The sequence below is a fragment of the Galeopterus variegatus genome, unplaced genomic scaffold, assembly GCF_000696425.1.
Source record: "Galeopterus variegatus unplaced genomic scaffold, G_variegatus-3.0.2 Scaffold221, whole genome shotgun sequence".
In the NCBI taxonomy this organism is placed as follows: Eukaryota; Metazoa; Chordata; class Mammalia; order Dermoptera; family Cynocephalidae; genus Galeopterus; species Galeopterus variegatus.
Window position 1 is genome coordinate 404,345 of NW_007726332.1, and position 22,662 is coordinate 427,006.

Consider the following 22,662-nt stretch of genomic DNA (forward strand, 5'->3'; position numbering starts at 1 on the left):
ATGTTTCAGTGAATACGTCCGTGTCACGGTCTTCTCCCCATGCCGTACCCCAAGGTGATAGGAGGCTGATTGAACTCCGGGCTAATTGCTACACCATGTTGGATCCTCTCTTGTGTTTATTTCCAGGATCGCCTTTTTTTTGTGATGGAGTTTGTGAATGGAGGTGACTTGATGTTCCACATTCAGAAGTCTCGTCGTTTTGATGAAGCACGAGCTCGCTTCTATGCTGCAGAAATCATTTCAGCGCTCATGTTCCTGCACGAGAAAGGAATCATCTATAGGTGAGTTGTGGTTGCTGGCATCGTCTCTACTAATTCATCCCTGTGACCTCTCCTGGCTTGATCCATCCTTCCATTTTTTAGTGATAATCAATTGAAATCTTTTCGGAATTAAATTGACAAAGGTTCTAAGTGTCCATTAGGGTAAACGAATAACTTAGTGATAAGCATTGCCTCCAAACTAAAACTTGCCCATATGGTATTCTTAAAACAAACCTGAGAGGCTCAAAAGAGACTATTCATGAATTGGTTCAGCCAGGGTTTGCTAAGGGTCTGTTACAGACAAGCCCTGCAAGATGCTAAACACGTTGTTCTCTTTTTTCTGTTTTAATATTTGAGGTGATGGGTTAATCTTGGATCCATTCCATTTTTAAAATCCACATCTAAACTGGAGAGTGTGGATAACTGTTACACTATGTTGTAATAAGAATCACGGTCAGATGGGGTGTGGGTCACCAGTCAGGAGTTAAGACGTGAATTGCTGATGAGCAGTGTCCTGCTTGGTGATGTCTATCATTTGCTGCCCCCTCCCCAGTATTATTTGATTCCATTTCGTGACATATGATCTTTTGATCATAATATACCATACTTTGAGTGGGCTCAGAATCTAGTTGATGTTGTTAGATATCAGAACTCAACAGGTATCAAATGAAACTTTAGTCAAGAGAGAAGGTTGGGTAAGGTGGGAAATGTAATAATGAATGTTAGACTATTTTTATTCTTAAATTTTTCTCTTTTCTCTGTTGTCAGTGTCCTCCTACTCTTTAAGTCACGTAACTTAGTTGCCACATATACTCTTTTTTTCTCTTGAGATGCAATTGTTGCTTTTCTTTGGGAAAAGTCAGAGCATGAATGCCAAAATAAGAATTTCCTGATTGAAATTTGCTATTTATTAGCCTTGCTAAATGCTGTTCCTTTTGTATTGACATCATCATCAAAGTGTAAGAGAGCTCTCACACATCACTATTAGAGTGTAAGAGAGCTTTGAAAATAGGGAATATTGTCAAACACCCTGGGAGTCAAATAGGGAGAGAATAAGTAGTGAGAACAGGAAAGAATGCAGTAGGACTGGTAGATTATGCCAGAAAGAAGTGGGAAAGCAAAGGAGGAAAAACAGGCACTATATGGAAATTTCTTCTAATTAATTCTCAGTGCAGAGTCCCAAAACCTCAACTAGATGAAGTGCTTTCATTACAGACCCCAGACACTGTGTGGTAGAGAGTGGGTGCAGAGCTGGGCCCAGGCCTGGAGGACAGCAGTGGGAGCCCTCTGCTTGAAGGTGATTGGCAATCTCTGCTCATTCTTAGGTTGTGGGGATGCCATGGGTTGCAGCTTTCTTGGCCAGGATATGGTGTTCTCCTGGGGGCTCTGTAGAATTTTTCCCTGTCTCACTTTCTGCCCAGCACATGATTTGTGGAAGCTGCTGGTATGATCTCTGATAATGGAGGGAGTCCTTCCTGAGGGTGGTATCAGACTCTGGGCAATGAGGTCTGTTTTTGTTCTTCTCTGTCACTTATCTACCCATCTCTGCTCTGCTTACCCCAAAGAGAGGCTTTTCCACATTTAATTTTTAAGAATAATGATGTCTCTACTTGACAGGAATTTCTGTTGCAAATCAAAATAATAAGATTAACAACAACAACAAGAGCTAAACTAAACACTTGTTACAGGATCAGACTTTGTATTTCTCTCTTAATCTTCCTAACAATGTTATTATATAACAATAATATTATTTGCATTGTTTAGATGAATAACAGTCTTAAATAGGCTTAATAATCAGACTACTAACTGGTAGTGAAGCCTGAATTCAAGCCATGCTTTTAACCACTGAGCTACACTGTCTTCTCAAGAGAGACTTGAAGATTTAGAGTTACCGCTAAAGAGAGGCTTCTTGTTACCCTTTCAGTGATAAGACAACATTAACTCGTTAAAATAAGGCAGAGCGGGGAAAAGCCCTAAGGTCTACATTCAGGTTTCCTTGAATACTCAGAGGCTTTACCAAGCACATGCTACACCGAAGCAGGGCAGCAAGCTTGCTTTCCTGTGTTGGATGTTAGTTCCACCCTCTCCGTCTGCTTGTTTCACTTTTCTTGAAGTACAGAGGAATGGACACTGTGACCCAATGTAGTTTCTGGTGAAGCAGTTTTCAGCCCACATCTTGAGAAGTGATATTTCAGTTCGTGGTATCTGTGGCTCAATTCTGAGAATTGATTTTAATTTGCTCTTGGACTTGAATCCCATGTTCAGGCTCTAACTGATATGGTTGACTTTCAAGGGAGCACATTTAATTAGGATAGATTCAAAGGCTATTTTTATCCTGTGGATTTGTTTCACGGGATAATTTAATTCCGTTCAGGGTATTGGCTGGGAGCAGTCTTAAGGATAAGCCTTTGAAAGCCAAGTTCTTGGAATTCACACACAGTAAAGGGCACATTTGGGTCACAGAGGGTGTGGATTTGATACAGAAGATCAGCAAGGAACTTGGGAGCATCAGACGGGCTTGTGTATCATACGTGTCCTGGGATGGCTTTTATCCGAGCTAAAATAGTCTCCCCAGAAGATACCTCTGACCTATACAAATAGAGTTGTTGTTTATTTGTTTGAGGTTTTTTTGGTGGGGGGGGGGGGGGGTTAATTTTCCAGCAAGTTACAAAGTTGGTCCCATCTACAAGTCACTGTGAAACAGGACGTTACAAGGTGGTGCCTTTGGCTCCCTGTGACATGAATTTCTTCTTTTAGCTGACTGTGCCTGTGTGAGAGGAGGCAGTCCAGTTACATTGACAAGCTTTTCAAGTTGTGTTCTGACCCTGGTTCTCAGATTGTTCACTTGTATTTTGTGGAGGAACAGAAGCCCAGCTCCCAGGAGGTACAGCCAGAGAAGGGTCTGCCCCTTTGCCTTTGGTTGGAAGGTCTGAAACCTGAGAAACCAAGGCTGGGAGGTCAGCAGTCAGTAAGACGAGGGAAAACAAGACTATCCATTCCTTTGTTCTGGGCTTGGTGGCCTAGTGGGAGCCCAGAGAGTGCTCATGAATAATTTACACATGGCACTGATTTTTTACCAGAGTCAAGCCCTACAAGAAGACTTAGGGAAACAAAGACGCATGCATCCATCCACCGGCATTGCAGGCTCCACTTTCCATCACGTTTCATAGACCATGTTAAAGGGGGAGTCCAGCCATCGTGACATTTCAACCCAAACTCCTGTAGCCAGCCAGCATGCACCTGACCTGCTGCTTTTGAACAAAGCGTAGAACATACCTGAAATATGTTGGGTGAGGAAGAGTTTATAGAAGGGCACAGTTTAAACTTTGGTTCCTCCTTACCATGTTACACTTGAACATTTCAACACACACTTTTCACCTCGCGTAGGACATCTTTGTGCCTTACACGGTTCCTGGCATGCTGGGTACGTGGTACTCAGTGTTTACTCCTAAACCTCCAAGTGCTTACTGTGGCATATCACTGTCTCATCTTCCACATGTGGAACTGGCCCACCGAGAGAAAGCTTTTGCCCCGCAGAGGCTGACTGCCAGACCCGACACACTGTCTTCTGCTCTCATTCTTATTTGTGTAGTGCATTATTAGCTTTTAAAGAAAATCACCTTTGATTTCTCCTCAAATTGAGAAAAAAATCTCTACCTAATTTGATTTTTTTTAAAAAATACAGAATTTGGGATGATTAGCATCTTCTCCAAGGTAAGCTCTATTAAACTAGTCTCTGAACACAGTTTTTGGATCTGTGTGAATATACCAGTCTCTAACATCATCTAACTCTTATTTCTCAAGGATATCGTGAGGTGCTGCAGGTACCTCACTGACTGCAGATACCTGTGTGATCTGAACTTAGCTGGGCATGTCTTTGTGCAAATAGCCCATGGCGAAGTCTCCTCTTTAAGCATTGCTTCCTTGTCTGAGAATTTGCAGATCTTCTGTTTCCTAGTCAGTTTACCTGTAGGGTGATGGACATTACATGCCCGAGTCATTGAACCCCACAGTCCTCCCCTTCTGGAAAATTGTGGCAACATCTCTCTGTTTTCCATCTCATGGGACCTCTCTTGCTTCTCAGTATTTCTTATCAGCAGACTTGCAGAGTTTCCAAATGCCTGGAATTTTGGAAATGTTATTGTAATGTCATCTATATTGGATTTCAATTCCATATTTATATTTATTCTACTCATTCTAGTGGGGAATATCTTCTTTTTAGGTAAAGATGAAAGTCAAATTTAGCAACTCTGTTTTCCCTCTGTCACCTGATATTATCATTCCTTCTTTTTCAAGAATTAGGTCTAGTCTTAGACCGGTTCCCGCTCACTGGCTAAGCAAGGTGCGGGCGCAGCACCGAGGGTTGCGATCCCGTTGCCGGTCCCGGTCCGGTATGGGCGCGACACTGAGGGTTGCGATCCGTTGCCGGACACAAAAAAAGACAAAAAAAAAAGAAAAAAAAAAAAAAAAGAATTAGGTCTAGTCTTTCTTGATCTGCTTACTGCAAAGACAGCTACAAGTTGTCATTTTGTTATTTTTTTATTTTGGTGGAGGGTTTTTTTTTTGTCATTTGTTATTTTTATAGTCCTTGTTTGTTCAGAATATGCCAGTCATGGAATGTTCAATACATTAGCAACTTTTACACTGGATTTTGGCTGTGAGCCCTTACCCAGGACTAACACCGGAACTCTAAACTATTTTTAGTCACATTCCTGTCTCCTCTCTTCTTAGCTTGCCATGCCTTCCTCTGCCAAATGGTGACCTCATTCAATGACTACTGAATGTCTGGTGACTACTGGTGTCACAAGAAAGTGACCACTGTCCCTAACTCCTGACTCCTAAGATCCTTTTTCAAGGATGTGATGGACAGCTCAGAGTTATTAGAGTAGCCTGACATTTCCTGCAAATGTAGTCTTCTCCTTGCCCACAGTGAAGTTCATCGGCCACTTTTCTGCTCCTTTGCACATCTTCAGAGATGATTTAACAAACATATGTTGAGCACCAACTCTCTGCCAAAGATGTGGATACAAAGATGAGAAAAAACAAAAATATTCCCTGGTAGAGGATACGGTCTGGTGAGGGAGAACGATGTCAGTACAATGATTGTATGCATGGAAAATTGCAGCTGGGACCAGTGCTCTCAAGAAGAGACATGCAGTGCAGAGGGTGGGACCCTCCAGTAGGGTGATTCAGTCTGGCTGGGGAAAGATAGGAGACTTCCCTAACAAAGTGACTGTTGAGCTGAGGTCACTAGTGAAGAGGGAAGAAAAGAGCATTTAAGGCAGGAGGGGCAGGTGCAGCTGCCCTGTAGCAGGAGGGAGCATTGCAAGTTCAAGGCCTTTGAAAGAAGGCTGGCATGGCTGGACTCCAGGAGCCTGTCTTTCCCCAGTTGGCATTTCCTTATCCTAGAGTGTTCACAGTCATCTGATGACTTCAAGATTGTATTAGACACTCCTTGTAAATAATCTATATAAAAGGTAGGTAGGGCTGGTCATGTTGCCAATCCCTGGAGGAGCAATCCATTCACAGTGAGTTCCTTGTGTCCAGGTCTATGTGTTTGTACTCAACAATGTGATTATAAAATGCTAGAGCCAGATGAACCCTCAGAGATGAACTAGTGCTGAGTTCTCTTTTGCAGATGAATTCAGGTCGGAAAAAGCCAGGGAACTGCTTCTCATAGTGGGCATTCTCTTAGGGTGGGTCATCCACAAGTTATTTTCCATCTCCAGAGAAATAAAAACACAGAAAAGTTCATCTCAGTCTTCAGCTTACTGCTGACATGAAGGCTAATCAAGACATTGTGAGACATTCAACACTGTTTACTCCTTTCCAGTAAGGAAAATCCAGTTGAGATCTGAACACATTTACTGGGCTGCCACTTTGTGCCAGGCATGGTATTAGGAGGTGTAGATACAACATGAGTAGATGTGGTCTCTGTGCTTTGAGGCTTCTTATGTGGGGTGAGAGAAATGGTCCATAAACCAGCAATGGCTGGTGGGTTCCAAAATTCAAGGGTTATTTTGGGAACAAGGAGAATGGCCAGTTAGCCTAAGATGACTTCAGACTTCCTGGAGGAGGTGATATCTGAGCTGTGTGAAAAGTTAACAGCTGAACACAGATAAGGAGGGTGTCTAGGTGTGTGGGGAGGATCATGGTGAATGTGTGGGTAAAGTGGAAAACTACAAGAGTTTTGGTAGTACTAGAGCCTAAAGTTTGAGGTAAGGTGGAAGATAAGGCTGGAGGGAGTGGCAGAAATAAAGCTATGAAGGGCCTACTATTTTTGAATTGTTTGAATTCTGTATCACTTAAGATTTGGCACCATTGCCTCTCATGGGAAACATAAGAATCACAGTGGCTTAAACCAGATAGAAATGTATTTCTCTGTCATGTAAAAAGTCTGCAGGTAGGCAGCCCAACTGTGCCATGGAAGCTCCATGGGGTCAACTGGGACCCAGAGTTCTGTGTTTTCTGTTCTTCCATCTTTAAAGTCACTTCCTGGTCTAATATGGTTGCTGGAGCTCCACTAATCCTCTCTGAATTGCAGTTCCAGACAGTAAGAAGAGCCAAAGAGCATTCTTCCCAGCAAAGTCAGCTCCCTGTAAGGGACCTTCCTGAAATTCCACACAATTCTTACACAGAATTAACCAGAATTTGGTCACATGGCTGCACCCAGCTGCAGTAAAGGCTAGGAAATACAGTATTGCAGGTGGCTATATTCTGGCTAAAAATCAGGGTCCCATTGTTAAGGAGGAGGAGAGTAGGTGTTTGATAGGAAACTTGCAGTATCAGACACAAATTCCATGCCAGGGAGTTTGGGCTGTATGTAGCAGGTAATGGAGAATCTTTGAAGAATTTTCAGCAGGTCACATGACATGAGTGGATTCATAAGTTACATTTATGGGGGTGTGTGTGGCACATGTGGACATGTGCATGATGGGTGGCAGCCAGGGGGAGGTTCAATTTGAGGCAGTTGCAGTGTTGCGGGTAAGAAGATTATGAGGACACGAACTAAGACAGTGATGGTAGTGCTGAAGAGATAGGCTTGAGTCTGAGAGATATTAGCAAGTAGAACCAACAGGACTTATGACTGGGTGGATCCAGGGGTGAAGGACAAACCAGGAGTCATTCTCAGGTGTTTAGAGACAAGATTGAATGGATGGTACCATTATCTGGGAAAGATCATGAGCCCAGGAAGATGTTAGGCATCTTGAGCTTTAGAAATGTTAACATGTCTAATGGAGATGCTTGATGGGCAGGTGGGTATGAGTCTGAAGCCCAGTGGAGAGAATGGGCTGGAACCAAATATTTGTGGTTTTATATTTTAATTGAAACATAATTCATTATACATATTTGTGGGGTACAGACTTGGTTGTCAATACAGACTTGATTGTGTACAATATGTGATGATCAAATCAGGATAACATAGAATATTCATCATCATAAAATGTAATCATTCTTTGTGTCCATCAACCAATTTCTCCCTTACCCCCTCCCCCTTTCCCACCTCTAGTAACCACAGGTCTTTTCTCCTTCTGAAAGTTTAACATATTATTGTGACTGTTGTCTTTCTTTTTTATTATTGTGATTGTTGTTTCTCTTCTCTCTCTCCTCGCCCCTCTCCCCTCCCACTTATGAGTGAGGACATGTGGTATTTCTCTTTCTGTGCCTGGCTTATTTCACTTAATTCCATTGTGTATATGTACCACATTTTCCTTATCCAGTCATCTGTCAATGGACACTTATGTTAGTTCCATAACTTGGCTATTGTAAATAGAACTGCAGTAAACATGGGAGTGCAGATATCCCTTCAACATGATGACTTCCATTTCTTTGGGTATATACCCAGTAGTGGGATTGCTGGATCATATGGCAGTTCTATCTGTAGTTGTTTGAGAAACCTCCATACTGTTTTCCAAAATGGCTGTGCTAATTTATGGTCCCACCAACAGTATAGGAGGATTCCCATTTCTCTGCATCCTCACCATTCTCTGTCTTTTTGATAATAGCCAGTCTATGTGGGGTGAGATGATATCCCAGTGTGGTTTTGATTTGCATTTTCCTGATGCTGAGTGATGTTAAGCATTTTTTCAAGTACCCGACGCCCGTTTGTATGTCTTCTTTTGAGAAATGTCTATTAAGCTCCCTTCCCCATCTTTAAATTGGGTTATTTGGTTTTTTACTGTTAAATTGTTTATTTCCTTTTATATTACGGATTTTAATCCCTTTTTGGATGTATAGTTTGCAGGTATTTTCTCCCATTCTGTAGGTGGTTCTTCTGCTCTGTTGATTGTTTCTTTTGCTGTGCAGAAGCTTTTTAGTTTGATACTAATCCCATTTGTTTATTTTTTCTTTTGTTGCATGTGCTTTTGGGGTCTTTACCCAGTCCTGCCTCCTAGAGTGTTTCCCCTATGTTTTCTTCTAGGAGTTTTATTGTTTCAGGTTATATTTAAGTCTTGAATCCATTTTGAGTTGATTTTTGGTATATGGTGAGAGGTACGGGTCTAGTTTCATTCTTCTACACATGGATGTGCAATTTTCCTAGCACCATTTATTGAAGAGGCTGTCCTTTCCCCAGTGTATGTTCTTAGTACCTTTGTCAAAGACCAGTTGGCTGTACTGGGGTGAGATGATATCCCAGTGTGGTTTTGATTTGCATTTTCCTGATGCTGAGTGATGTTAAGCATTTTTTCAAGTACCCGACGCCCATTTGTATGTCTTCTTTTGAGAAATGTCTATTAAGCTCCCTTCCCCATCTTTAAATTGGGTTATTTGGTTTTTTACTGTTAAATTGTTTATTTCCTTTTATATTACGGATTTTAATCCCTTTTTGGATGTATAGTTTGCAGGTATTTTCTCCCATTCTGTAGGTGGTTCTTCTGCTCTGTTGATTGTTTCTTTTGCTGTGCAGAAGCTTTTTAGTTTGATACTAATCCCATTTGTTTATTTTTTCTTTTGTTGCATGTGCTTTTGGGGTCTTTACCCAGTCCTGCCTCCTAGAGTGTTTCCCCTATGTTTTCTTCTAGGAGTTTTATTGTTTCAGGTTATATTTAAGTCTTGAATCCATTTTGAGTTGATTTTTGGTATATGGTGAGCTCCCTGGTTAAATTGATTCCTAAGTTTTTTGTTTTTTGAGGCTATCATAAGTGGGCTTACTTTCTTGATTTCTTTTGCTGCTAGTTTGTTATTGGCATATACAAACGCTACTGATTTTTACATGTTAATTTTGTGTGCTACAACTTTACTGAATTTATCAGCACGTTTTCTTACCCATGCCTAGGGTTAATCTGAAATTAACCTCATAACACTGCCTCAGGAATAGGAATTCTTCACATAAATTGGAGTTTTGGCTTGTAAAAATCAACCCTTTGGTGACTAATCTCTTTATAGTAAATTAAATCTGATTGTGGTTTTCTTTTCATACCAAATCATTTTCTTCATATTTCAGCAATATTTTGAAGTTATGTGTGATCAATATACCTACCATATACTTAATATAAATCCTTGAGATAATTCTCTTAAGAAGCAGTCCTTTCCCCAGTGTATGTTCTTAGTACCTTTGTCAAAGACCAGTTGACTGTAAGTGTGTGGATTGACCTCTGGGTTCTCTATTCTATTGGTCCAAGTATCTGTTTTCATGCCAGTACCATGCTGTTTTAGTTACTAAGCTTTGTAGTAAAATTTGAAGTTGGGTAATGTAATGCCTCCATCTGTATTTCATTTTGCTCAGGATTGCTTTGGCAATTTGGAGTTTTTTGTTATTCCATATGAATATTAGGATTTTTTTTTTGGACAGGAAGAAGCACGCTCCACGTGACAACGTGGGGGAAGAGCATTCCAGACAAAGCCCTCGGGAGGGAGGGGAGTGTGCTCGGCATGGTCAGTGGGTAGCAAAGGGACCAGTGGGCTGGAGCAGGGTGGGCTGGGTCAGTGTGGTGGGAGATAACCCAAGCTCTCTGGCTTTGGCTCTGATACAGAATGCCAGCCACATGTATAAAGCATTTCTGTTGTAAGGATAAGCTCCTCTATAAGGAGTTTTTACCTATTTAATTTTAACTTCTTATGACACTGTACAAGGCAAGTGGTTTTATCCTTATTTTACAGATAAGGAAACTTGAGGCTCTGGGAAGTAAAAGAACTTGCTCGAAATCCCACAGTATGTGCTGGATCTCCAAGGTCCCACCTCAGTGGTATCCTGTTGAAACCATGCAGGACTGGGTTCTCTCAACCCACAGGCCTTTACACATGCATTTCCCTTTGCCTGGAACACTTTCTCCTCTCTTTTCCAGGGTTACTCCTACTAACCCTTGCAGTCTCAACTCAATTGTTACCTCCTCTGAGAAGCTTTTCCTGGACTCCCCTGCCCTCCAAACTCTGTCTGGGTTAGGTGTCCCTCCTCTGCTACTGCGGCATCTGTAATACCCTTCTTTTAGTGCAATAACAAACTGTGCTCTCAGCATATGGGCCTCGTCTTGAGAGCAGGGACCATGGCTGTCTAATCTCAGCATCTAGGACAGTGACAGGAATGTTAGGTGTTCCTAAGTGTTCATGGAATTGACCTTGGCTTCAAACTCTGTGCCTCTTTCTCTTTTAAGATGACAGGTCAAGATTGAGAATACATCCTGATTGCCACCATTTATTGAGCACCTACTGTGAGGCAGGCTCTACTCTAAGCTCTGTTTGTATTATCCCATCTATTCCTCAAAATGGTGCCATAAGATGGTACTTGGCTCAGGAAGAGTGGCCCATTCATTGGTTTATACTAGTCCAAGCCCATGATTTTCTCAGAATTCAAGTAGTGGTTTTCTCTCTGATCTACTGAAAGTAATATTTGCACATCAATAGTAGTGTTTTTCAAATTATAGTTCTGACTCTTCAATAGTTTTTAAATTTTGGATTTTTGTTTTGATGATAATATAAATAATTCTTTCACCCATTATAAAGACAAAATTTCTTTCTTGCAATTGTAATTCTCGAATGAAAGATGCTTCGTAGGACAAGACTTGTGTGTCAGTGTTTCTTCAAATGTTCTTCAAAAAGGAGCCATAGCTTACTTGGGTTTGAGAAGCAGTGATGGTCACTGCCACGGTTCTCTTACCACATTTCTGCATTTGATGACTTAGGTCCGTAGCATTTGCAGCAAATTTAAGGTGTATACTTTATTTTTGCTTAAGGCGATGCTAATTTCCTGAGTTACGTTAGATTTGTCTGCTATATTCAGAGGACTTCAGTGGTAATCTATCTCAATTTTTATGCCTTTCTGATAAAAGTAAAGGTAAAACTTCTTCAAGATCATTTTTATAAACTGGAAATTGCTTTGTAAGTTCCTTAAACCTATCATGTATATTTTACACATATGACTGTGATAGAAAGCCTGACAATTTCATTTTCTACAGTATGTGTAAGTTATTGAGTAACAGTAATACACTAAAGCTATAAAGGAGCTGTATCTTCAAATTAGGCTGTGTAAAAGTATTCTGCTCATAAAAACGTATATATATGTGTGTGTGTATATATATATATAGTCTTCATTTGGTTATATATTCATTACGAGAGCAATAGTTTTCTAGTGTTTTTTATTTTTAAAATAAAATTTATTCTTGCTTCTCTAATTGCAAAAGTAACATATAATAATCGTTAAAATTTAAAGTATAAAAAGTCAGTATGAAATAACCTTTAATCCTAGCACTGAAAAAAAAATCCAGTTTTCTTTAGATATAAAGTCTTTTAATGGATTTATTTTTAAAAAGAAAAAAATTGAGACCAAACTATATATACATTTTTTAACCTGATTTTTTTTTTACTTAATATATCATAACCATTTCCCCCTATCATGAAAGTCGTTTGCATTGTCCTTTAAGCCTAATATTAAATAATATAGAGTAGTCTGTCATATGATCCTATTTAAGATATAGTTCATTTAAACTGATTTACCATTGTTAATAATGAAGCATTTATATCCTTGTACATATCTATTTGGATCAGTCTTTGATTCTTTCCCTAGAACAGATTCCTGTAGGTTTTATGTTGATTCAGAAGGCACACTGTTACAACTTTCAAAATTGACATTGTGGATGAGAACCAGAACCCCAGAGTTGGAGGGACCTGGGTTCCAGTCTTGACTCTGCCACTTCCCAGTTGTGGGATCTTGAACAAGTTGCCTAACCTCGCTAAGCCTCAATTTTCTCAGTGATAAAATGGAGATACTGGAAATGCACCTAAGGGAAGCTGTCAGAATTAATTGGGGGGAGTGCATGTAAAGCCTTTAGCTCAGGGCTTGGTATGTGGTACTTGCTCTGTAAGGGTCACTTTTTGAACATTCTGTCTGCTACCCCTATGGGAAAAGGCATCAGAGTACATGTTCTAATGATGGGTATTGGTGTTACCTTTTTAGTTCACTTCTCCCATAGACCTTAAGTGCACAATTTGATAAATGTTGACATATGTACACAACCACGTAATAAACACTTCAAAGAGCAATTAAGACATTTCCTTCATCCCAGAAAGTTTCCTGTTACCACTTTCAGTCAATTCTCAGCCATCCCCATAGGCAGTCAGTGATTCTGTATTGACATTATAGGACATGCTATGATGTCAGTTGGGAGGATCCTGAAAGTAAAATCATTTCTCAGTAGCATCCTTGTGAGTATGAGAGGTTGGGATTCTTTATATTGACTGCATGAGGGTAACGTTAGTCATAGTCAGAGGAAACTATGCAAAATAAGACACCATCCTCTCAGTTGGGTTTACTCTCTGTAGGAAAATATTTCCCAGATGATAAGCACCAGCACATCAACAGTAGTTGCCTGAGTGTCTGAGGTTGTGTCGGTGATAAGATTTTATTTTCTTTTTAATGATTTCAATGCTTTTCAAATGCTTTGTAATGAACAAATGTTATCCTCTTAGTAAGTAAAAATGCAATTTTAGAAAGGGATCTCATATGTGATATTTTGTTAAACATGATAATGTCAGAAAAGGGTAACTTGTAGCTGTCTCAGTGAAGTTTGTCAAGCCTTGCTCTTCAGGCTGTGGCCACTCCTAGTGTGTGAACCCCAGTTCTGTAGAAGTCCCAAAGTCTTAGTTTGCTCAGGCTGCCATAACAAATGCCATAGTCTGTGTACCTTAAGCAACAGAAAATTATTTCTCACAGTTCTGGAGGCTGGGAAGTCCAAGATCCAGGTGTCAGGTGATTTGTTTCCTAGTAAGTTTCTCTTCCTGGCTTGTAGTAGCCACCTTCTTGAGCATGTCCTCACATGGCAGTGGGAAGAGAGAGTGAGCAAGCTGTCTGGGGTATCCTCTTATAAGGGTATTAATCCCTTCATGAGGGTCCCATCCACATGACCTCATCTGATCCCAATTACCTCCCAGAGGCTCCACCTCCAGATACAATCACAGTAGGGGTTAGGGCTCCAACATATGAATTTTGGCAGGTCACAAACATTCAGTTCATAACAGTCATTCATTCATACATATATTCAGTTTTTTAGAATATTTTCTGTTACATTAAGCAAGGAGCCTTGCAGCTAATTGGTTTGTGTAAAATCTCCCCGGAAATGATTCCAGCCCTGAGGAGAGCAGCCCCTGCTGGAGTTGAGCACACAGTGGACTGATACAGAGAGGAGCCAAGGATTAGACCAAGGCATTGCCATTCTTCTGGCTCATTGAGCAGAGTCTGTTAGTCTTGGAGCTATGCTTTCCAGGTGTGTAGAGACCAAATCTTTTTCCCGGATCCCAGTACTTAAGCCTGGCAGAAGACACAGCTGAGTGTAATGTGATATTATAGTTTATGTTTTGATAAACAGTCTGCAGCGTGTGCTTGAAGATGGAATATTTTTCCTTTGTCTTTTGAGTGTCAAATTTTATTTTCAGTAAACTTCCTAAGTAGAAATATAAAGTGGTACAAGCACCCTGTTACTGTTTGATGAAAATGCTTACACATGATAAATTTCTAGGTTCCATTGCAAAGAGGAACCTGACAGAAAAACTGCCCCACACCCTGGAGAGCAAGAGGGTCTGGTTCTGTGGGTGGCGCAGGCTATTGGAAGGTGGCAGTGTGAATGCCTGGCGTCCCATAGCCCTCTCCTCCTTTGGCACTGCTCCTCCAGCCTCCAGAGCACCCATCCAAACCTGCCCTTTCACAAGCCGAGTCACTGTTCTACACCATTCCTGGCACTTAACATCAAAATTTACTTTGTCCCATGGCTAAAATTCTAGAATCTCAGGGTTATAAGGCAGTTCAAAGTTATATACTCTCCTCTTTCAAAGCATGAATATCTAACATCCTGCTGAGCAGTCATTTTTTTGTATACTTAAACACCTCCCAGCAGAAAGGAACTTGTTTCCTCCACTTTCAGGCTTCTATGACTACTGGAAATTTCACCTTTGTGTTGACTCAGTGACTTCCAGTAGCTTCCATTCATTAGTTCTGGATGACTTTTAAGAGGTAGACTGGAAAAAATACAAATCTTCTACAAGAAAGCTTTTCAGATATTTGAAGACAATCTGGGTTTCTCAATCTAGTTTACCTGTCAAAGAAGGAAGTACTATTAGACTGATATTGTTCATTTGGGCTGTGTTTTCACCATCACTGATTTCCGAGCAGTCATAAACCATCCATGTCATTATTCATTCCGGACACTTGGATTGACATCCAGTTGACTTGTTACATTCTTCTTCTGTTATAAAACCAGAACTGTTCTAACTAGCAGTTGGTTAACTAAATTAGTATGAGTTTTGAAATCAGTATCATATTTTTGATGCGGAATATAGGGTAGCAAGCATGGTGGGAAGTTAATTATTAGTGTGATGATCTCAGAATAGGGTGTTCAAAGTTTCCTTTTGTATAGATCTCAGAGGAACTTAATCCATGCCTATGTTTGTGAGTGTAGCTTCAGTGTCTATGTGCACATGAAAACAGAGAACACAAGCATCAATCCCACAACTAGGGGTCTCTGTGCACAGTCCACTGTGAAAAGGCCATGTTTTCTACTCATGTCAGTCTGTGACTTGCTCAAGGGTGAATGGCCAAAGGTGAAGCACAGGATGAACACAGCAGTGGGGATGGGAAAGACAAGGAAATCACTTTTGAATACATGAAGTTAGTGATGCCTGTGGAACTCCTAGTTGAATGATCCATCCACGCTGGAAATACCAGGTTAACGTTTAAGACTATGGCCATAGACTCTAGGTTGATTGTGGGACAGTGTGAAAATGGGACAGTATTGACTTGCAGTTAGGAACAAGGCTTTGGAATCACACTTGGATTTGAGACCACGTCCGCAGTGTTCTAGTTCTGTGATATTGGTTCAACTCTTTAATTTATCTAAGTCTCAGTTTCTTAGTCTGCAACATAGGGTTATTGTGAGAATACTGTGACTGGTTTATCCCAGTATCTGACATCAGTGAATGCTTTATACACATAATCAGTTATTAAGAAAAAAAACTGACCCAGGGAAGAAACTTGAACAATGAATTTATTTAAGAGGTGTACAAATTCAATGAGGCAATGGTTGCATAAATTATGATACACCCATGTGGAATACTATGAAACTATTAAAAGAATCAATGATTTACATTATACAACTATTAAAAGAAAGAATAAATCTACATTTACTAACATAGGTTGTTTGTCCCTGATAGATAAATAAGTGAAAAAAAATATGTTAAAGATCAGTGTGTGTGTTCATTTTAATCCCTTAGGGTGAAAAAAAAAAAAACAATAGTGAAAGCTACACAGACAGGTGCATGGAGAAAGTTGTAGAAGAACAGAAACAGTTTGGGATGGGGTGAATGGTTATTAATTTTTTATTATGTATCTTTAAATCATCTCACTAAGTGTAGTAAGAATGTATGTTACTTTTGTGATTTTTGAGGGCAAATTTCTTAAAAAGATACAGTCCAAAGGAGTGGGGGATGGGTGGTGGAAGAGGAGAAACCAGTAAGGTGTAAGAGAACATAGGCAAACAGGGAGGAGATGTACCCAGGGATGTACAGAGTTAAAAGCCAAGAGACTCATTTGTCATGGCTACATTAGGGCTTGCATCCTGAGCTTTTCTTTTCTAATTCATTTTCATTTGGTATCCCTTAATTTCTGGTATAGAGCATAGCAAGATTTCTTTTTACTTCTCTTCATTTTTGTTTTATTTCTAGCATCTGTACCAACACTTGTCTGGGGGAAGATAAGTAATAAGAAGACGGGTAGAAACATGATGTCGTTCGTTGACTAAAGAGCAATGTTTATTTTATTTGATTTTAAAATGTAAGAATGCATGCACATGATTTTAAAAAGGACAATTTTTAGCTGTTCTAAAATGGTTACAGTGAAAGCTAAATCCTCCTAGTAACCCTGTCCCCACCCTCCCTGTTCCTCTTTCTTAAGAAATGTCCTTATATGTCCTTCCAGAAATAGTCTATGCATGTACAAAGTGTGTGTTTGAATGTTTCCTATTGAAAAACAAATGACGATATATTATATACCTGAAGAACAGAGATTTTTCCCAAATCTTTAGAGAATGAGATCTAAACCATTGTGAAAAAGTAGTTAAATCTCCTTTTCTTTTCTCACAAGGGCCTGTGGGTGAGAGTTCAGGCACTGTAAAGAATTCTGCTATCTTGTTGGAGAAACAGTGCCGGTTTTTTCAGATCACGCAATAGGCTCATAAAAGTTTATTGTGGTTACATAGCTACAAAGAGAGATTTAATTCCAGCCCTACACGTAGAGCAGTTGCATCAGGCATTATTTACAACTGGATTAAAGAACAGTAGCACAACTTCCACCGTGGATGTGTGGTGCCTTCAGTAGCGCAGAGGCGGCTTGCTTGCTCACCAGGGAGTTCTCAACAGTTTTCTCTACGAGGCACTAGACCAGATACTGTCAAGGGGGAAAAAATCAAAAGCGAGCACCTGCCCTCTAAGAACAGAGATGGAAGCGGCACCACCAGCCCTGAATTTTGCAAATGAAGCAAGAGAGGATATTAAATCTTAGTTTAATCCAAGTAATGAGAATCTTGCCCCTCCCAAGTTCTCCCAGTGAGGATTTTAACACTCCTTCGGCAAAGAAATGGAACTGAGCAATAGAGGACGGCAAGTGACACTGAGTCACTGAATTCACCCTTTAGAGGAAGAGCTCTTGTCATCATGAGCCCTTCCTGAGGTACCGGTGGCTCTTGTGTTGATTCTTGAAGGAAGAAGGGGAGGAAGTGAGGAGGCAGGACTTTTTTTATTTTTAACTCCTGCACAGAGGATGGAATTGAGAAAAATACACAGTGGCAATGAAATTAACGTACAAAGCAGGGGAGGAAAATTTTGACAAACACAAACCCGAAATCCAAATGCTGTGGGGCTGTCCACTTTCCTGCTGCACTAAGGAGGGCAATACAACCTTGGCCTAAAGAACACTGAAGTTTTGTTTTCTCATCTGCAAACAGACAGGTTCAAACCCGTCAGAGGCTGTAACTGAGTTTCCTTGTGACTGATTTATGTGCTAGTGCTTTTTTTTTTCCCCTGTAAGAATCTGGTTGAGTAATTCAGAAGGTTAAAAAATATCAAAACAGAAAGAAGTGAGAAAAGTTAGCTGAGGTCTGCCACCTATGCCAGGAAGGTACCCGCAGACTGGAAGAGTCTGTGAGGCCTTGTTTGTTTCTCCTACGCAAATACTCAGCTGCGCTCAGCAGAGCTTGAGAGCCGTATCTGTTCAACTGCTGTTCGAGAAACAGGACTCTGTTCTCTGCAGCTTACTCCTTGCGGTTTCAGAATGTAAAATATGAAGTGAGTATAATCACAGGCCAGGTTCCCAGCATTTCTTGGCATTTCAGTTTTGGCAGCAAAAAATGGGAAAAACTGAAGTTTTTATGGCCAGGCAGGCTGAGTGTGATCTTTGTGCTGTGGTGCTACCAACGGGAAGTGAATCTGTTACGGAGCGCTTTGCCTCAGAAGTAGGTGTGCTTTGTTCAGTTTGCTGCAGCAGTCATATAAGTTTATAGTCCATTTTCATAAAAAGAACGAGGTAGAGTCGAGGGCTTACCAGGCAGAGTATTTTTACAGTATCTCACTTGACATATTTATTATTCAGGAAGAGTGACCTGTATTACACTTTGTGTTTGACAAGTTAACTTGAACTAAAAACTTACCATAGAAGCTCAAGATACAGTACATTACTTTGTAAGAATTTATTCTCAAGATAAAAACTCATCAGTTCAAGATGAGAAGATATAATAAGGAACAAACACTTTCAACAGAAGAGTTCGAGAACTCACTTTAACTTTACAAGCTCTAAGCTTGGCTTAGATTACCTGGTGAAGAGATAGGTCGGAGTCTGAGTCATAGTTTGCCCGGAGAAGCCCCATTTCCCCACTGTGATCCCCCTTAATAGCCTCTTTCTCTCTGAGTCCCATTTTGAACAGTACATTGCACAGAGAGGTGTCTGCATTCCACTGTGTGTGTGTGTGTGTGTGTGTGTGTGTGTGTGTGTGTGTTTACAAATTGAGAGGGGTCCGCTGTAGGATGGGAATTCCCCCAGCATTTTCCTTCCATGGACTATTCTCCTCGAGTCCATGAATTGGAAATCTAGTTATGAAACCATTTTGAAATATTATCTTTTAAGCATCAGTCACTTCCTTACTTTCAAAGACACATTGGGGGAAATTGCCTTTCCCATAAGTACCTTGTTCTATTTCCTTTGCATGATACTTTAATATATTTGCATGAGGTGTAAATTTGTCTGTAGTCATAACTTTATGGGTCCACATTCACTTACTTATCCATCCATCCATTTAATGATTTATTTATTTATTCAACAAATATTCATTGAGACCTGCTTCATGCCTGGGGATATAATAGTGGCCAAGATAGGCTTGCTCCCTGCCTACAGGGAGCATTTATTCTAGTGTAAACTATGAAGAAATAAAAGTAAGTACCAGTTGTGAAAATTACATGGAAGGAAATAAGTGAGTTTTTCATTTGTAGTTTTACTTCATGGAAAGGAAAGAGAGACAGGTCAGTCCTCTTCCTGGTTCATAGATGGCTGTCTTCTCCCCATGTCCTCAGATGGCAGAAGCAGCAAGGGAACTCTCTAGATCTCTTTTATAAAGGCACTAATCCCATTCATGAGGGCTCTACCTTCATGACCAAATCACCTACCAGATGTCCTACCTCCTCATGCCATCACCGTGGAGGTAGGCTTCAGCATATGAATTTTAGGAGAACACAAATATTCAGTGTACAGTAGTATTTTACCTGCAGTCTCAAACTCAAATACCTTCAGAGTGGGGGCCAGCGGGGACAGTCCAGTTGCACAGCTTTAAACCGATATAAATCACATGTCTATACAACCGAAGTTCACTTTAAAAAAAGAAACACGAGGTGAGGTTGGGTGTGGAGTTGGAGACATCACTGCAGGAAAAGGTTTCTCAGAGCTGAGTAGTCAAGATGTGTGACTTCGAGGTCCAGACTGCAGAATTCAAGGAGGCTTTCCAGCTGTTTGACCCAACAGGTGACAGCAAGGTCCTGTATAGCCAGTGTGGGGACGTTATGAGGTCCTGGGCCAGAACCCCACCAACACTGAGGTATGCGAGGTACACATGGAACCCCCAAGAGTGATGAGCATGAAGGTGCTGGACTTTGAGCACTTCCTGCCCATGCTGAAGACTGTGGCCAAGAACAAGGACCAGGGAACCTGTGACAGTTATGTCCAAGGTCTTCAGGTGTTTGAGAAGGAAGGGAACGGCACTGTCCTTGTCATGCTGGGGGAGAAGATGATAGAGAAAGAAGTAGAGATGTGGTGGCAGGGCATGAGGACAGGCATGGTTGTATCAGCTATGAAGAGCTCATCCATGTGATGCCAAATGGCCAAGGACATTCCCATCATCCTCAGAGCCCCGTGCCATTCTCTGTGAGACTTTGCATCTAGCCCCAAAGGCTTCCTGGGTTCTCTAGTCATGGCACCTTTCCCATCTTGTCTCTTTTGGTGATGTTTGCTGTCAGCATTCACCAGATAAACTTGCTCTTTGTGCCCCTACCCGCCCCCAAAAAAGAAAAAAGACAGGGAGCCCTAGGCCAGACCTAGCTTTTGAGTAAGGCCACTAATTCACTTTGTCCAAAGCCCCCAGGTGTTCTTTAGCTCCACGTCAGGGCTTACCAGCCCTGGTTTAGTCTTAACATTTCAGTAGGTCCCTTTGTGGGTCTCTCAGAGAAAATGAGGGCAGTATTGGAATTTCACAACACAGTGAATTTTTCCACCTCACCTTGGAAACTTTGAGCTATCTCTCCACAGTTTGTATGACAGAAAGACTGCTCAAGGAAATCCACTGGAAAATCTGAGTGCTTGGAGAAATGTCAGGAATATTGTCTCTCGTCATGGAATTTCTACACACTGATGTGGCACTCCAGTGAGTCAGAAGGAGGAACCTCACTGCACCACGGCCCAGGCCCCAAATCAGTGGGGCTGTGGCAATGTCCCAGCCCTGGCTGGGGTGGAAGGCGACTTATGGTATCACTGTCCATGCCAGTACGGGGATTTGAGCTCCTTCCAGTGTGCGATGCCGGCCCCCCTGGGCCAAGTCTGAACTCCCTGGACTCTTGGGTGAGCTCCCTATGGTAAGCTCAGCTTCCTTTCTTCTCTAGCCAACCCCTGTCCCCTGCCTCTCTCCCATGAATTTTCTCTTTGTTGCCAAGAGATCCAGATACTGTCCTTACCTGAGACCTCCATGAAGGATAGGAGAGGATCCCAGTCAACTTCCCTGTGGCTCCTTATTCTCAGACTAGAAAAAGAAAAAAAAAAAGAAAAGAAGGGAGAACCTGACTGCCTCTTCTCCCTTTGGTCACATAAAGGCTGTTTCTGAAACAGGCATATAATAAAATAGTTTTCTACAGGCAGTGGCCTTTCATGAAGCTTCTTATAAGGCATTCATGTCTTCGAATGGAATTACTGCAGACAGTTTACTTTGAAGGTGAATGTAGAAGCCCTATATTTCCTTGTTAAAATCTCTTTCCAATGATACCAAAAGCACAGGCAACAAGAGCACAAATAAGTGGGAGGAACTACCTCAAACGAAAAGCCTTCTGTACAGCACAGGAAACAATCAGCAGAGTGATGAGACAGCATACGGAATGGGAGAAAATATTTGCAGACTATATATCTCATAAGGGGTTAATATCCAAAATACATAAGGAACTCCTACAACTCAATAGGGAAAAAACCAAATTAAAATAAAATGGGCAAAGGACTTGAATAGACATTTCTCCAAAGAAGATGTACAAATGACTAACAGATATATGAAAAGATGCTCAACATTACTAATCATCAGGGAAATAGAAATCAAAACCACAATGAGATACCTCACACCTGTTAGGATGGTTATTATCAAAAAAATAAAGGACATTAAGGGACAATAAGTGTTGGTGAGGATTTGGAGAAAAAGGAACCCTGTTGATGGAAATATAAATTGGTGCAGCCACTAAGCAAACAGTGTGGAGGTTCCTCAAAAAATGAAAAACAGAACTACCATATGATCTAGCAATCCCACTTCTAGGTATACTCATATATCCAGAGGGTTTGGAATCTGCAAGAGACATCTGCACTCCTATGTTCATTGCAGCATTATTCACAATAGCCAAAATATGAAAACAACCTAAATGTTCATTGAAAGATGAATAGATAAAGAAAATTTGCTATGGAATATTATTCAGCCTCTAAAAAGGAGGAGATTCTGTTATTCAAGACAACGTGGATGGACCTGGAGGACATTATTATGTGAAATAAGCCAGACACATAGAGACAAATACTACATGATATCATTTACATAGAGAATCTAAAATAGTCAAACTCATACAAGCAGAAGGCAGAAGGGTGGTTGCCAGGGGCTGCAGGAAGGGGGAAATGGGAAGGTGTAGATTTGTAAGCATCCCATTTGTGCTCACGTGATTCCCATCCATGTTCTCACCTTCCCCAAGGCGACTATTCTATCTAGTGTTCTAATTCCTGTAGTGCATTATTAGCATGGGTGGTGGGGCTGGGCCAGTCCAGGATCTGGAGAGCTGTGCAGAGGCAGGAGTGGACTCCAGAAAGAGACTGCTGGATCCTGCTGACCTTCCCCCAAGGTGCCAGAGTTTGCAGTTTCCAGGAGCTGCACTGGATTGCAGGTTGGGAGTTATGGCATAAATATGTGTTGTGTTATAAATGACTGTTTTGGTTTGGACAGTGCCCTTCATTCCCTGCCTGACATACTGCAGCACCCATTTGCCCTTGCTTGGCTGGTGCTTTGGAAACACACAGGCTTGGAGCAGACCATCATTAAGTTGTCCATGGGCTTTGTTTGGCCATGAAGGAGACTTCACCATTCAGTTACCAGGTTCAACATGTCCAGAGCACTGCTTTGTACTGCTTGCCTCTGTGGTCAAAAGATAATTA

General features: G+C 41.1%; 1 protein-coding gene and 1 pseudogene across 1 annotated transcript in view; both read left to right on the plus strand.

Annotated features, from left to right (window-relative positions):
- Positions 1-22,662, plus strand: part of PRKCH (protein kinase C, eta) — a 261,067-nt gene that overhangs the window by 165,620 nt on the left and 72,785 nt on the right. The window contains exon 10 of the mRNA XM_008566116.1: positions 127-281. Within this exon, the coding sequence (XP_008564338.1) occupies positions 127-281 (155 nt within the window). The remainder of the gene's footprint in view (positions 1-126; positions 282-22,662) is intronic.
- Positions 19,683-20,163, plus strand: LOC103585211 (annotated as a pseudogene).